Source organism: Carcharhinus amblyrhynchos, chromosome 1 (assembly GCF_965287045.1).
Source record: "Carcharhinus amblyrhynchos chromosome 1, sCarAmb.v2.hapA, whole genome shotgun sequence".
NCBI lineage: Eukaryota > Metazoa > Chordata > Chondrichthyes > Carcharhiniformes > Carcharhinidae > Carcharhinus > Carcharhinus amblyrhynchos.
In genome coordinates this window covers 128,943,496-128,959,949 of record NC_137324.1, presented here as the reverse complement: position 1 = coordinate 128,959,949, position 16,454 = coordinate 128,943,496, and the positions used below count along the sequence as shown (strand labels likewise).

The window sequence follows — 16,454 nt, the reverse complement described above, 5'->3', positions numbered from 1 at the left end:
TCTTTAAATGTTGTCTACAAAAAAGACAAAGCCAACAGAGCAATACATCTATGCCTTTAAAACCTGAGGGTGTAACACTATAGGGTCTCCAAGCCTATTCCTTTTCAGGTTGGCCGGAACAGAAAACTGACCTTCTACCGAGGCTAAAAGCAAATAGCTTTGCAACCTGCAGAATGGCCATCCCTAAGAGAATCCTACGACATAAGACTTCGGCTGTTACGTTCACTTAAAATGAAGATGTCTTTTCATCAACAACAGAAATACTGGAATAACTCAGTAGGAATGGCAGTATCTGTAGGGAGAGAAAACAGAGTTAACATCTTGAGTTTGTTTGACTCTTCATCGGAATTCAGAGAGAAAGAAAGTGTGTTGGATACTATAGCGTAACTGGGAGAGATTGCAATAAAGATGCAACAAACTAAAGAACAAGAGACAGATGGCCCAGTATGGGAGGTAGGAGAATGGAGGATTTTTACATTGAGACAATGTGTGTTTGGGATATTAAAAAAGGGTTAAGATGGAGGAAAAGGTCACAGTCTAATGTTGTTGAACTCAATGTTGAGTCCTGCGAGCTGTAACATGCCGAATCGGAAGGTGAGATGTTGCTCCTCCAGCTTGGGTTGGGTTTCACTGGAGCTTTGCAGCAGGATGGACATGTGGGCATGAGAGCAAAGAGCTGAATTAAAATAGCAAGGAACAGGAAGGTTGGGTTCATGCTTCTAGGCTGAGTGAAGCTGTTTTGCAAAGTAATCACCTAATCTGCATCTATTCTCCCAATGTAGAGAAGACTGCAGTGGGAGCAGCAAATTCAGAAGACCAAATTGAACGAGATGCAAATGAAATGCTGCTTCACTTGAAAGATAAATTTTGGAAAAGGTGAGGAGGGAGGGAGGGCAGGTGTAGCACCTTCTGCAATTGAGTGGGAAGGGGATGGAGAGTTGGACATGATAAAGGAGTGGACCAGGGTGTCATGGAATGAGCGGTTCCTGCAGAATGCTGGACAGGGTGAGGGGAAGATATGTTTCATGTTGGCATCTGGCTGGAGTTGGCAGAAATGGTGCTTTGACTATGAAAGCTGCTGTGGTGAAAAGTGAGAACATGGGGGACCCTCTCCTGGTTCTAGGAGGGAGGGAAAGGTGTGAGGGCAGAGGTGTGGGAAATGGGTTGAACCTGGTTGAGCGTCCTGTCAACCACTGGGAGCAGAGAGAAACCTCAGTTAAGGAAAATGACAGATATGTCGGAAGCACCATTTTCAAAGTGGCATCATCTGAAGAGATGTGACAGATGTCTTTTCATGAAACTTGTAACGCATGTTTTTCAGAACAAAATAAACACATGAATAATGAACTGTTCCTTCTGTTTATAATTCATAAAAGTGCAGTATTCACTTCAACTGCACGTTCCTTGAGTGTGGTTTTGTGTATGCTTGTCTGTCGTTGCATTAGATTTCTCGGTGAGTGCTTAAATAAACAATCTTTCCTTATTTTAACCCACACAAAGCTTGCTGCTAGTAGATCAAATTGTCCATGTGCCTCAGGGGTTAAAAGAAACACAAACATTTGTGTCTCAAAAGTTTAATATTTACAGAAGTAGGAAAAGAGGACAAAGATTACAGCAGTTGTCTCTCACTCCGTCTATAGCAAGTTTCAGAATGGGGCCTTTTCTTGGGCATCACCAAACAGTGTTCAACCCAGTTCAGAGACATACTTGAAGCCATAACATCCGATTCCAAATGTCTTTGAAAGAATTGAATTGTCAGGAAATATCTGGCAACACTGAGCTCGTAAAATAACCTGCAACGGAATGCCATTTGAGAGGAACAAAAGAACACAAGTACTTTCATACAAAAGATGGTGGTACAGGCACAAAATTGGGCAGGGTAAAAATAATACAAATAATTAAATATTTAGTCAATGTTTATAGACTTTATTTTGAGCAAATACAAGCCATGGGTTGAATTTATTTCCATTATCACTCACAGGTCTTTATCCTGACTGCTATGGTGTACTTCATCTTCCTCTGCAGTTCATTCATGGACAACTGAAGCTCCCTTAATGGACACCTACCCTGCTCAATCAACATGTATCTTTCAGGGGAAAAAATAAATACTTAAGCCCTTGAATTTACACCTCCTCTTTCAATTTTCTATTTTCATTTTGCACCAAGATTCTCCCTATTTGCAGACAGATTAAGCTGGACTCAGCCTGACCACTGGAGTTTGGGGTTTCAATCATCATTAAGTCCTTTTCCTTTTAGATTTGTGCCTCAGATGACAGTCACTTACTACTGTATCTTTCACTCGTAGAATTGGAACAGCTGGAATTCTATTTTAATCTTGTACTTTGTTTGTTTTTATAATCCAGTCCTAAACATTTACGTATTGGGTGAATGCTGTACTTGAGTGTTCCAGGTAGCAGAAAGCGGAAGTTACAGTTTGCTGAGGTTCGGGTACTTATTGCCCATGTGCTAAACCTCCCTTGGTATCCTGTACATTTATTCAGCTAGTGCCATTGCACACATTTAGGCTTTTTATTTTCCTGTGATTTTAGCTAACCATAGACATGAGATTTATGAGGATGTACATTTAAAATGGCCTATCCATTACAGCAGCCCCAGTCAAACAAGTTTAGTTGAAAAATAAATAAGTTTATACAGATGCACCACCAACAAAAAGAAAATAAAAATCCGGCAGAGCTGTTCTGATCAATAGCTGGCAAGAAATTGTGAGAAAAAGATGCAATGCAGAATTACAATGAGAAATAATTTGAATTTAAAAAAAGAGTCTTTGCCAGTTGAACTGGAAGATAGCACAGAATACCTAAATTCAGTTCCTTTCTCGCCTCAAATGGCTTAAGGGAGGCAGAAGGAATTTGATCACAAAACAATCAACACTGCTATATACAGTTTACTCTTTCACTTTTAATAGAACTGTAAGTTAGATTGATACTTTTTTGTACATTACTTTACAAAGTTAGTTAAATTCTCTATGTACACATTGAAATTTTTAATGTGCATCTCTAAACCACATTCAACAGCCCTGCAAGTGATCTTGGCTTGTACTTTAATGCAGACTGTATTTGCTAGCAATCCAATAAAAAATCCTACCTGCATAAGCATATACAGTCATCACCTCTACCCGATACCAGTGAAAAATCAACATGTATACTGATACATTACACACAGGAAAATTAACAGACAGTAAAATTAATGAAATCAAAATTTTGAACAAAATTGTGAATGAACGGGGCTTATACATGGTAATAAATAAGACTATTCTACTTGTACTCAGTAACAAGGCCTCTATGTTCCTGCTCTATCTAGAATAAAACAATCAAGCCCATTCTTTAACGCCATTATTAGAATTCTATCAGTACAATGGCATTTCCATCTCACGGTATTGTAGAGCAGAAATACACATTACAGCGTAGTAACTTCAAGAATTTATTCTGCAAGGTTGCAAATTTTATTGACCAGCTTTTCATATTCCTACCAGTGTAAAAACTTTCATCAAGACTGAAACAATGTACTCACATTGTACCTCAACACAAAATCCATCCTCCAAGTTAAATGCATGTTTGCTTCAGATGACCGTGCCGTCCCAACCCTTTCCCCAAAAATGAGAAAGTCACTGATAAGTTCCAACTCACAAACTATAACTCCGTTATTTGGAGATTTGCTGCTGAATGTGAAGAAGGAATTCGTAATATGACAACGCAGATTCGCTTCTGTCCTCCACTAACCTCTGGAAAAAGTTTGCTCTCATAGGACTGTCATCCCTGTTGATATTTAACAACACCACGTGACAAACATTTGCCATACAATCATCACAATTTCTGTAGCAAACAAGATTTTACAGCTGTAAGTTTACAACAGTTTCAGACCAATGTTGCAATTGTACTTTCTAATGCCTTTTCATCTAATAACTACGGGTGACGCTTTCAATGGCAAGAAATATAACTTTAGTCCTGGCATGTATGAATGACGTACTGGTTACATGCACTGGCCATGCTAAATTCTCCCTCAGTGTACCCAAACAGGCGCTGGAGTACAACAACTAGGGGATTTTCACTGTAACTTCATTGTAGTTACCTGTGACACTAATTAACTTAACTCATTAATGTATAAAATGAGCAGGAATTAAAGTTTCAGTGCAATACAGTCAAATTTACAAATGACACAAAAGCAGGGAGAATTGTAGCTTAACAAACCCTTGGGGAGAGATTTCAACGGGTTGTGATTTGAGCTGATAAATGGCAAACAAAAATTTAAATTTGTACTTTCTTAGTTTGGATAAAGTTTGCTGAGGAGAAAAATTTGAAACAACGAGGGAACATTAACTTCAGCAAAGTATGAATAAATCTAGGACACTGGATTTATTTCAAAAACAGCCTACAGCTGTAATGCAGAAATGGTAATGTCATTCTGCAATTATGACAGAAAATAGAGCTTTGTTTATCAGAATATATCTTGTGAACTATTTGCTTTCTTACTCCTGCACAGCTATATAGAAAATTAGAGTAATAGAAAAGCGAATACTTACTTCACAATGTAAAGAATCGATAAGAAAGGTCTGCTGTCTCGAAGCCAGGAAACAAAACTACTTGTTCTTTGAGATAAAACTGTATTCAATTCTGGGAGCTGAGTCTTCATTCCAGATATAAAATGAACAATATTGTGGACATAGGGGAAAGATGATAAGAAAGAAATGGATCATTGGCACTTTACAGACAATGAATCACTTCTAAAGAATAGACAATATTGTACTGTAATATAGGAAACACAGCAGCCAATTTGAAGACTACAAAATTCGAACAGCAATGAAATAAGTGACCATAAAATCTGCTTTGGGTATTGTTAGATAAATGCTGGCCAGGACACTAGAATTCCTCTGCTCTTCTTTAATGCCCACCTGAGGGGGCAGATGATTGCTTAATCTTCTGAAAGATGGTCCCTTCAAAACTGTAGCACTTGCTCAATATTGCACTAGTGTCAGCCTACACTAACAGAAACAGGAATAGGTCATTTGGACCTTCAAGCCTTCTATACCATTTCTTTTGATTGTGGCTGACCACTACATTCAGTGTTCTGATCCCTCCTTTCCCCCATTTCTCTTGAAATCACGATATTTTGGCCTCAAGTACGTTCTTGATAGTGAATTCCACACATTCACCACCCTTCCCTCAGTGCTTAAAAAATTTACCCCTTATCTTCAAACTACGACCCATAGTTCTGGACTCCCCCACCACTGGGAATATCCTTTCTGAATCTCCTGTCAAACCCTGTTCAGAGATTCAGGGGGCATGGAGTTGGGGGTAGGGTGTTAGCATGGATAGAGGATTGGCTGTCAAATAGGAGGTAGAGAGTGGGGGTCAATGGGTGCTATTCGGATTGGTGGTTGGTGACTAGTGGAGTGCCCCAGGGGTCGGTGCTGGGGCCTCAGCTATTTACCATTTATATAGATGATCTGGAGGAGGGAACTGAGTGTATGGTGTCAAAATTTGCTGATGACACCAAGATTGGTGGAACGGCAAATTGTGCGGAGGGTGTGGAGAGTCTGCAGAAGGATCTAGATAGGTTGGGCGAATGGGCCAGGAACTGGCAAATGGAATTTAATGTTGGCAAATGTGAGGTTGTCCACTTTGGTAGGAACAATGGTAGGAAGGACTATTACTTACGTGGCGAAAAACTGCAGCATGCGATGGTGCAGAGGGACCTCGGGGTCCTTGTGCATGAGTTGCAAAAACCCAGCCTGCAGGTGCAGCAGGCGGTCAGGAAGGCGAATGGGATGCTGGCCTTCATAGCGAGGGGGATTGAATATAAAAGTAGGGAGGTCTTGCTGCAGCTGTATAGGGCACTGGTGAGGCCGCAGCTGGAGTACTGTGTGCATTTTTGGTCGCCGCACTTACGCAAGGATATTTTGGCCTTGGAGGGAGTGCAGAGGAGGTTTACTAGGCTGATTCCGGAGTTGAGGGGGTTGAACTATGAGGAGAGGCTGAATAAACTAGGCTTGTACTCGTTAGAGTTTAGAAGAATGAGGGGAGATCTCATTGAGACATATAAGATGTTGAATGGGATGGATAGGATAGAGGTGGAGAGGCTCTTCCCGCTCAGAAAGGACAGTAGGGCTAGAGGGCCACAGCCTCAAGATAAAGGGGGGGCGGTTTAGAACGGAGTTGAGGAGGAACTTCTTCACTCAAAGGGTGGTGAATCTCTGGAATTCTCTGCCCGTTGAAGTGGTGGAGGCTGCCTCGCTCAATATTTTTAAGACGCGGGTTGATAGGTTTTTGATAGGCAAGGGGATTAAGGGTTATGGGGAGAGGGCAGGAATGTGGAACTGAGCCACGACAGATCAGCCATGATCTTATTGAATGGCGGGGCAGGCTTGAGGGGCTAGATGGCCTACTCCTGCTCCTATTTCTTATGTTCAAAGTGTGCAATTTTGTATTTTTGTTTCCAATCACAATGTTAACAAGCTGGATCACTTGTCAGCTTTACCTCATTAACCAATTATTAGAGAAAAAAATTGTTTTTGAAAAGTTAACATTCAAGAATCTGTGATCAGAATCTGGGCAATGAGGCTACTATAGGTGTGACACCAAGAGCAGGTGGAGATTAGAGGGCTAAAGGCCTTTTTCAGGAAGACAATGTTACTGACACAACACAATCACACCACCCAGTGGCCAGCTCTGGAATGACGTTAGCAGAAGCTCACGGATCAGGGAAAAAATAAACTTACTGATAAGACGAAGATAAATTTTAAACATCTAACGTAAACAAGAGCTGCATTTTTGTTACATTTTAAAACAATTTATTGATATTTTCAAGCATTCAAGTGCAGGAGATACACAGTAAAAAAACAGGGCAATACTCTGAATTTCTTATCTAGACTCCAACTTACCATATTTTGTGGTATAGAAGCATGATTAGGAAATCCAAGCACTTCACTAATAAAGTTGCTGCTGCAGTTCTTGCCAATCCAGAGGTACATCACCTAAAAGGGGAAAAACACAGTTCATTTATTGGTGAAGGTATTCTTCTCAATACCACCACCCAATCGAAATACAAAATACAGGAAAAGAAAATTATTTGCAGAGAGTAAAAGGGGCTAACAAATAGTCATCACCTATTTCATGTCACCTTCGAAGTCAGTTTCAGCTATGTCTTTACGAACCATCTGCTACAAGCAGCCAAGTCAAAGACTTGTGAAGAACATCTGTGATGTTAAAATATATCCAAGGATTAAGGATAACTTTGTTATTCTTTATTTATTCAGCCTTCAAGTTTCTGCCAACCCTGTGAAGACCTCATGATTACCCGAATTATTTGTATTCCTACTTCCGATGCTGCCAAGGACCTTGATCTCATCCCTATAAGCTACAGATAAAAATCTCTCAAATTTCTCAGACCCAAAAACATTTGGAAATAAAGACATTCACTGCTGCCATTTAGCTTCTTGACTCTGCTTCTCACAAAACAGGGACTTCTTTTTTTGTTTGGAAGGCATACCATGTTTAAATCAGGAAAGTCGTGGCAGTGTTGTGAAAGACTCCAAGGTGTTGTGAGACCAGACAAACTGACAAATTCATCCAAACTTAAGCACTGATGAGGGTGGTATTAAAGGAGCAGGAGGGGTGGAAAAGTAAGACGAAAACCTGAAACCTCAATGAATCCAGGATGGAAAATCAGGATACAGCCTCAATCCTATTGCAAGGTAAGTGATTAGAATCCCAAATTGTGCCAAAGGATTGAGATTAATCCGTAACCTTTGCCCATCTTTGACACTCTCGACTGAGAATGAGGATATTTGCTGCAATTAATGCACCCAACCATACTGACTGGTGCTGATAAAAACTGTAGTAGCCCACGGAACAGACAAATTCCAAATTGTAGGAGCTAACCTAGGTTAACAGCAAATTTATTGCCGCAGAGTTAGTGGCACCAAACTAGTGTTCCTTGTAGCCCAATTGGTGCCTAACTGGAGGAACAGCCCCCTCCACGTAGACACAGAAAACCAAAGCTGAATGTTCTCTTCAGGAACTTAGGGAAGGTGATGGAATCATGGTATTCTCACAAGACTAGTAATCCAGGCACTCAGGATAATTCTCTGGGAACTGGTGTTTGAATCCCACCATCATAGATGGTGAAATGTGAACTCAATAAAAATCTGGAATTAAGAGTCTAATGATATTATGAAACCATTGCTGATTGTCATAAAAACCCATCTGGTTCACTAATGCCTTTAAGGATGGAAATCTGCCGTCCTTACCTAGTTTGGCCTACATGTGACTTCAGGCCCAGAGCAATGTGGCTAAATCTTAACTGCCACTCAGTTCAAGTGCAACTCGGGATAAGCAACAAATTCTGGCCTTGCTAGCAATCCCACATCTCATGAAAGGATAAAGATAAAAAAATTCTTAGATTTAATTGGAAATACAGACAGTCACTCAGTTTTAATCAATCTGTTGGATGCAAATTCCAGGACATCACTACAGACGTCCTCAGTATCCCAGGTCCAATCATCTATAGCTTCTTCATCAATGACCACTTTCAACTTTCCAATTACTGAAACAATCCCTGTCAGCGTGTATCAACACCTGGGCAACATTCAGGCTTGGACTGAGTAATGGCAAGTGGCATTTGTACCACACAGGTGCCAGGCAATGACCATCTCCGACATGACAGAAGCTAACCATCTCCTCTTGGCATTTAACGGCATTACCAGTGACTCTCACACAAACAACATCCTAGGAGTTACCACTGACCAGAAAGTGACATGGACCAGTCCGATAAATACTGTTAAGAGTAGGTCAGAGGCTGGAATTTCTGTGACAGGTTACTCACCTCTTGACTCCCCAAAACCTGTCCACTACCTACCAAGCACCAGTCAGAAATATAATGGAACATTCTCCACATGCCTGGGTGAGTGCAGCTCTGATTCAATACCATCCTGGACAAAGTAGTCCATTTGACTTGCACCAACCACCACCTTAAACATCAACTCCCTCCAACACTGGTATGTAATGATAACAGTGTGTACTATCTGCAAGATGCTATAGCAACTTGCTAAACCTCCTTCAACGGCATCTTCCAACCCAAGGCCAATATCATCTAGAAGAGCCAGGGCAGCAGATATGTGGAAAACCACCACCTGAAAGTTCCCCTTCAAGCCATATGCCATCCCAACTTGGAAATATATTGCCGTTTGTTTACTGTCACTGGGTGAAAATCCTGGAGCTCCCTTCTTAACAGCACTGTTAACACCTACACCACATGGACAGCAGCGATTCAACGTGATGACGCACCACCATCTTGCCTAGAGCAATGAGGCGTGGGCAACAAATGCTGGGCTATCCAGCAACTCCCACAGCCAATGAACAAATGAAAAAAAAAGTGACAAAAATGTGCTCTCACCCCCTCAGCAGTAACGTGAGTGCAACCACACAGGTGGGGAGAAAGGAAATGGATCTAGTGTCCAGTGATGGGCACTATCTGTGGTGACCTGCACAGACTGATCAATAGCAAAATAATTCAGCTTTGAACACAGACCTAGCTATATATATGGCCAATTTCTATAAAATGCTAGATTATGCAGAAAAAGCAAGACTCCATATTTCACATGCAAATTCCCTCAGAATACTAAGTGCAGAATTTTTCAGTAGTTTTTCACAAGAAAGTACTGTCAACCACATGAGAATCATACTCTGGTTTATCATTTTCAATAAAAACTACTTACAGAACCACAGTCCATCAAGAAAGCACCTTCCTTTGACAATTTTTCTGCAGAAAGTTGCATAACAGGAGGTTGAGGAATAGCTTTGTCACCGACAGTGATGGAGCCCTACCGGAAACAGAGAAGGAAATATTATTACTCATGAGCTAAACAATTAAACAAAGGTAAAACATGTTACAGTCCTTGTATTTCCATCAAATCTGAGCCAGCAAGCCTAGATAAATGAACCCCTGCCACAGAAAGCATGAAAACAGCTTGGTGTTCAGGCTTACATGGGATTGCGGAGCTTTCAAATTCACTGCAGTGCTGGTATAAAGCTGCATACGTCAAAGGTGCAGCAAACAGGACATGTCAAGTACATGGTTCACGCTGTGTCTCACAAAGTGATTCTTTATAGCCATCAAATCCTGTGCAAGTACAAATGCTCTTTTAGATACATGCCACTAATTCAAAAATAAAATGTGACCTGCTCGCAATGCCTAAATTTCTTTCAAGATTTTAGAGGAGAGGTTGGAGATGGAGCAACAGTTTGCAAGGATGGCAGATGGAGGGAAAGTAGTCATAGATTAGTTTTTAGGGTGACAGATGATGACAGCAAATGTGAAGGAGAGAACACTATTAACAATATCAGCTGACATGTAACCTTGGAGCCAGTAAGTCGGGTGGTCAGCAGTGTAGTGCGGCAGAGTTCAGGAAGGAGGCGGGTCTCAAAGACAAGATGAGGGCATGAAGAGAAACAGGAGAAAGGTATTGGGCCATGGGGGTGCCCTGAAAAGTCCTTTCTAATTTGAGTCTACTGGGCATAAGGTGGGAAGTGGATGGCTCAAGTAGTCTCCTGGCCAAACTGCTATCTTCCCTGCCACCAGCAATGGGAAGTAAACAGACAACCCTCATTCTTGACACTTTCCTGTGCCATCTTGTCAGCTCAACTCAACTAAACAGCAAAGGACTGAAAGTTCTGGCCAAGGTCTCGAAACATCTGAGAATGTGTATATGACATAATAAAAACAGAAAATGCTGGAACTACTCAACAAGTCTGGTGGCATCTGTGGGAAGAGGAAGAGAGTTAACTTTTTAGGCCTGTGATCTTTCATTTTGCTTTTGTATTTCAAATAATCTTAACAATTTTAAAAATTTCCTTAAGACAACAATTAATTTTAAGGTGAAAGTATTTAGTAATGCTATATTGCTAACCTCATCAGGCAGATTGTCTATTCTGTACAGGTTGGGATGAATCGTAAGCATCAGATGAATTAACGGCTGTGTCTTCATCTCACACATGGCAAACACGCGTTCATCCAATCGAGTGCTGGTGCCAGTTCTGAATGCTTGCTGTACAGCAAGGATTGAACAAGATATTAATTGTATTGTGCAAATTAATAATTACCATGAATTCTAACTTATTTAAAAAAAAAATCACAATCTTGTAAAGTGATTGTACGCAAACAGTTCATAGGTTCCTTATTGTTGGCCAGTGCTGAGTCAGCTCGATATACTGAACCTGATGCTCAACATGGGAACTGGGGAGCTGTAGCACAGGAGGGCAGATCCCCAAGGAGATCTTATGTTCAACTATTTTTTATAGAGGATGCTAGCGTCATGATGTAATGTAACCATTAGTGACTTGATGTCCTGCAACCATTTTGAACAAACCACCAAGTTATACATTTTTAAAACTTACAATTGTTAGCAAAACCAGAGTGCACTATAATGGTTTCTAACATTAACCATACCTGTCCTCCTCTTAGGTGGAAACATTGTATTAGTCACCTAAGCATATTCTGACTATGTCCCTGTTTTATAAATAGATCATTATGGAAGGAGCAATGGTCATTACTTCTTTAATAATACCTGTTTCAGAAGAGCCAGAATATAAAGAGGAAACAGCCTGAGAGAGTTCGGAGCCACTAACACAGACCGCTGGAGGTTAGAAACAGTAGAACGATATGCAGACAAGGAATCCACCACAGCATTTACCAAGGCATCTCTGGCATCAGACAGACTTGAGGAAACAGATCGATCAACAGCTGAGGGACAAATAATAATTTACAGATTAAGACAAAAAAATTATGAAGCTACATAATTGTCAATGGCATCCAAAATCACAGTGATGTCACTGTGAAAAATACATGAAACGTAAGAAAACTCTCAGTGTTGTCAACACGTCGATTACACTGTAAAGTGGCAAGGACTGCTTTTAGAATTTTTTTGAAGATGGAAATAATTTGCACAGAAATTAGCTTGAATCTTGTTGCATCTTGGAATACTTTGAAGGAAGGTCATTAAATTTACATTATTACACTGAAAATATATACCTGCCTCAGCTCATTTGCTGTTAAATGGCTCATCCATACTTCTGTTACCTCAGGACTTAATCCAAACCTCCACTGGGCAACTGTGGAACCGAAGACTTGAGCTCATCCAAAACTCTGCTGCCTTAAGACATGTTCACCCATTGCCCTGTACTCACTCCCTGCATTGGCTCCTGGTCCAGCAATGCCTTGATTTTAAAATTCTAATTCTTGTTTTCAAATCCCTCTTAATCCTTGTCCTATCCTAGCTCTGTATTTTTCTCCAGCCCCACAATCTTCCGAGGTGTCCGGAATAGGCTATTTCTGACCTCGTCAGTTCCCTGACTCTTTTCACTCCATCAACAGCAGCTATGCCTCAGATGGCTAGGCCCTAAGCTCTGGAATTCCCTCCCCAAACCTCATCTCTCTCTCTACCCTTTTCTCCTCCTTTAAAACATTTCTTAAAGCCTATCTCTTTTGGTCACCAGTCTTAATATCTTAAATGCTTTAGTGCCAAATTTTTTGGATAAGGTTTCCATGAAGGACCTTGAGATGTTTTACTGTGCTAAAAGTGCCAGTTAAATGCATATTGCTGTCATCAACATATGCCTCAATGATATATATGGCCATTCAAGTTTCCCACAGGATGTATTCAGATTAAAAACCAACCTTAAGCCCACACTGTCAAGCTACAATGCTGTCATTCTGCCTGAATTCAGTACTCTGCATTTTTCTGAACTGCCCATCCCTGATGGCACCTTTGTGACAGTGACTTCTAAAACTCACTACTATTAGCACTTTCCAACAGGCAGTAATTTAGCAAAGTACAGCATTGCACAACCAAGATTCCCAATCAATCACAAGAATAGGTGAGGCCATGAAAACAAAGGTGAGTTTCAAAATCAAGATGCTGCTTGATTTAGAGCCAATGTAGCACAGTGAGAGTGATTGGGGAATGGGGCTTGGTGTGAGTTAAGACACAGGAAGTGGCGTTTTGGATGGCCTCAATTTACAAGGTGCAAAATGTGGGAGATGAGCCAGAAGTGCATTCAAGTCTAGAGTGGCAAAGGCATGGATGAGGATTTCAGCAGCAAATAAGTTGAGGCAGGAAAATTCAGACCATGGTATGTTGCTGGAAATACGCACCCTTGGTGATGGAACAAATTCTAACTTGAAGCTTGAATCTAGTGGAGAAACCCTTACAATGCATAGTGCATCACAGGTCGGAGTTTAAAGCATCGTTCATAGCCCACTATAAAGGATGGTGCAAAATTTGGCTGTCAAAAGTGGACTAAGTCACCACTTTGTAACGTTACATTAACAAGCAGGGTACAACATGCTCTCCAGCAGATATTGTTGAATAATATTACACAAATCAGGAAGTGGTAGATGTCCCCAACAGAAATAGAGTCCAGCTTTGTGTACAGCTCTCCTATTTGGAGGCAGTCAAGTGCGTAGCAAATGAGGTTATGAGGAATCAGACACTGTGGGAAAAATTTCAGGATTCTGGTGAGACAACAAGATAGTAAATAGCTCAATGGTGTGCAGTTTCCTGAATAATCAGGTGAACAGACACTTTCACATTACTGGGGCGCAATCTGACCTGAAGATGGAAGTCATCAGAACTTCACAGTCAACGTTGACTTTTATAGTATCATCCCATTGGAGAGTGAAACAACGTGGGAGAATGTCAGACTTTCAGCTAGTATATGGTCTTACTCTTTGAAAGAAGCCCATCCTTCCATTTCAAATTGCCAACACAGCATTCTCCACTCAGGATCAACAAATCAATATTGATAAACTCAGTTCGCCAACGATTAACAGGGTACACCTCCGTGGTCAATGAGATGCTCCAAAGCAACCATGTTCACATTTTATGAGAAATGATCTGGCGCCTTTTGTTCTGGTCGCTTCATTCATCTCTGGACTTTCCCTATCACATTGTATTATTACAATAGAACAGCCACTTACCCATAGTGGCTAGAAGACAAGTAATAGCCTGCACATCTGCCCCTGCATAAACATCAGCTACAGAATTCACAACAGGTAAACACAAAGTATGCACTCGAATCCGACGTTCACCTACAAAAAAAACCAAAAAATTAAAGTCGCTAATTTTGAAAACTCACTTTTCACAATCAAGTTTCAGAAAAAGACACCCAAAGCCAGAACTGAACCCGGGTCCCTGGTGCTATAATGCAGCTAACCACTGTGCCGTATTTTGATTATGAATACTAAAGGTGGATTTTTAAGTCTGAGAAAAAAGTTTCTTTACAAAACTACAGCGCTGTTAAACTGAGTTCAAACATAATTAGGTGTCATAATTTAAAAACTGAAATTGTATTAACCATCTGCAGAGAACTCTGTAGAACCCTTTTTTGATTTAATTTTTCATTTATTTATTATTGTCACATGTTTTAGTATACAATGAAATGTATTCTTTCTTACACACTACACAGACAAAGCATACCATACATGGAGAAGGAGAGAGTGGAAAACGTAGTGTTACATCCATAGCTGGTGCTCTGTCCAAGACCGCAACAAACTACAAAGGACTGTGAATGAAGCACAGTCCATCACTTAAACCAGCCTCCCATCCGTTGATTCTGTCTATCCTTCCCACTGCCTTGGAAAAGCAGCCAGCATAATCAAGGGCCCCACGCATCCAGACATACTCTCTCCCACCACCATCTGCTGGGAAGGAGGTACAAAAGTCTGAGTTCATGTACCAACCGACTTAAGAACAGCTTCTTGCTTGCTGCCATCAGGCTTTTGAATGGACCTACTTCACATTAAGTTGATCTTTCTCTACAACCATAGTATCCTCTGACAGTGCATATTTTATTTCTAAAATTTAACTGTTAAAATGATAGGCCACACCCAAAACTTTAATCTGTCCTCTCTCTTTATAGCTATTATTCCTAATTTTTTTTGTTCCTTTTTCAGATCTCCCATTTGTTTCACCTTAATAGCTTTAAGCACTTAACGTTTAATGGGGCTGGCTGGATGGACAAGTTATTTTTCATTTACATCAATTTTGACAGAAAATTCAGAAAATAAGTGAGGGATGATCAAATCCAATTACTACCAAGATACCATAAAAACATGTTTTTAAGGTGACAGCTTCACTGGTAACAGAAATTGAATATATTACAAGGCCATGCCCAATTAAAGTATTAATAGATCAGGGAATATTTGCAACATTTACAAACACAATTTCAGTCACTGCCTCTATTAGCCACCACTAAAAATTCTAACAATATTAATGTGAACAAATACTTAAGTCAAGATTCAAGTCCTTCAGCAGTTCGCTAATAATTTTGGACTTTTTTTATTCATTTGTGGGACACGGTTGTCACTGGCCTGCCAGCATTTTATTGCCCATCCCTAGTTGGCCTTGTTCAGAGAGTCAACTACATTGCTGTGAATCTGGAGTCACATGTAGGCCAGACCAGGTAAGGAGGGCAGATTTCCTTCCCTAAAGGACATTAGTGAAACAGATGGGTTTTTTTCCGACAATCGACAATGGTTTCATGGCCATCAGAAGATTCTTAATTCCAGATGTCTTTGATTGAATTCAAATTCCACTATTTCCCATGGCAGGATTCGAATCCAGGTCCCCAGAACATTAGCTGAGTTTCTGGATCAACAGTCTAGTGATAATACCACTAGGCCATTGCCTCACTTAATAACAAATATATAAATCTACATATTATATTAGAACGATAAAATATCTGTAACATTTTCTTCATGAAATTTTGCCAGACTTCACCATTTTATGAATTATCTTGTAGGCAAGGTTTCAGAACAATGTTGATTGTGTTAATTCACATTGTCTTCCAGGGTTTCTAGGTATAACATCCAGTGAAATGCTGTCTTCATGTCAAGGACGCGTCACTTGTGGAATTGTCGTCTTTGCGCCAAGGTTGCAAAAATTCATTCATGGGGTGTGGACATCGCTGGTTAGACCACCATTTATTGTCAATCCCCAAATGCCCTTGAAAAAGTTGAGGTGAGTTGCTTTCTTGAACTATAGCAATGGCCGCACCTATGCTGCTGCTGGGAAGGGAATTCCGGGTTTTGACGCAACAACAGTAACAGAACGGCAATATATTTCCAAGTCAGGATGGTGAGGAGTTTGGAGGGGTACTATCAAGTGATGCAATTCCTATGTGCCTCCTACTCTTGCCTTTCTAGATGGTAGCAGTCATGGGTTTCAAAGGTGTTGCTTAAGGAGCCTTGGTGAGTTCCTGCAGTGCATCTTGTAGATCATGATGTGGAGATGCCGGCGTTGGACTGGAGTGGGGCACAGTCTCACAACAGCAGGTTAAAGTCCAGCAGGTTTATTTGGTCATACGAGCTTTCAGAGCACTGCCCCTTCATCAGGTGAGTCACTCACCTGATGAAGGGCAGTGCTCTGAAAGTTCGTGCTA

General features: G+C 40.7%; 1 protein-coding gene across 2 annotated transcripts in view; it reads right to left on the bottom strand.

Moving 5' to 3' along the window:
* Positions 1–1,564: 1,564 nt before the first annotated feature.
* LOC145344998 (protein transport protein Sec24B-like) overlaps positions 1,565–16,454 on the bottom strand; it is a 115,621-nt gene continuing 100,731 nt past the window's right edge. For both annotated transcript variants that reach the window (XM_080192445.1, XM_080192456.1), the window contains 7 exons: positions 13,993–14,103; positions 11,582–11,757; positions 10,925–11,062; positions 9,734–9,838; positions 6,899–6,991; positions 4,541–4,644; positions 1,565–3,776 (listed from right to left, as the gene is read on the bottom strand). In XM_080192445.1, the coding sequence (XP_080048571.1) occupies positions 3,662–3,776; positions 4,541–4,644; positions 6,899–6,991; positions 9,734–9,838; positions 10,925–11,062; positions 11,582–11,757; positions 13,993–14,103 (842 nt within the window). In that variant the 3' untranslated portion in view covers positions 1,565–3,661. The remainder of the gene's footprint in view (positions 3,777–4,540; positions 4,645–6,898; positions 6,992–9,733; positions 9,839–10,924; positions 11,063–11,581; positions 11,758–13,992; positions 14,104–16,454) is intronic.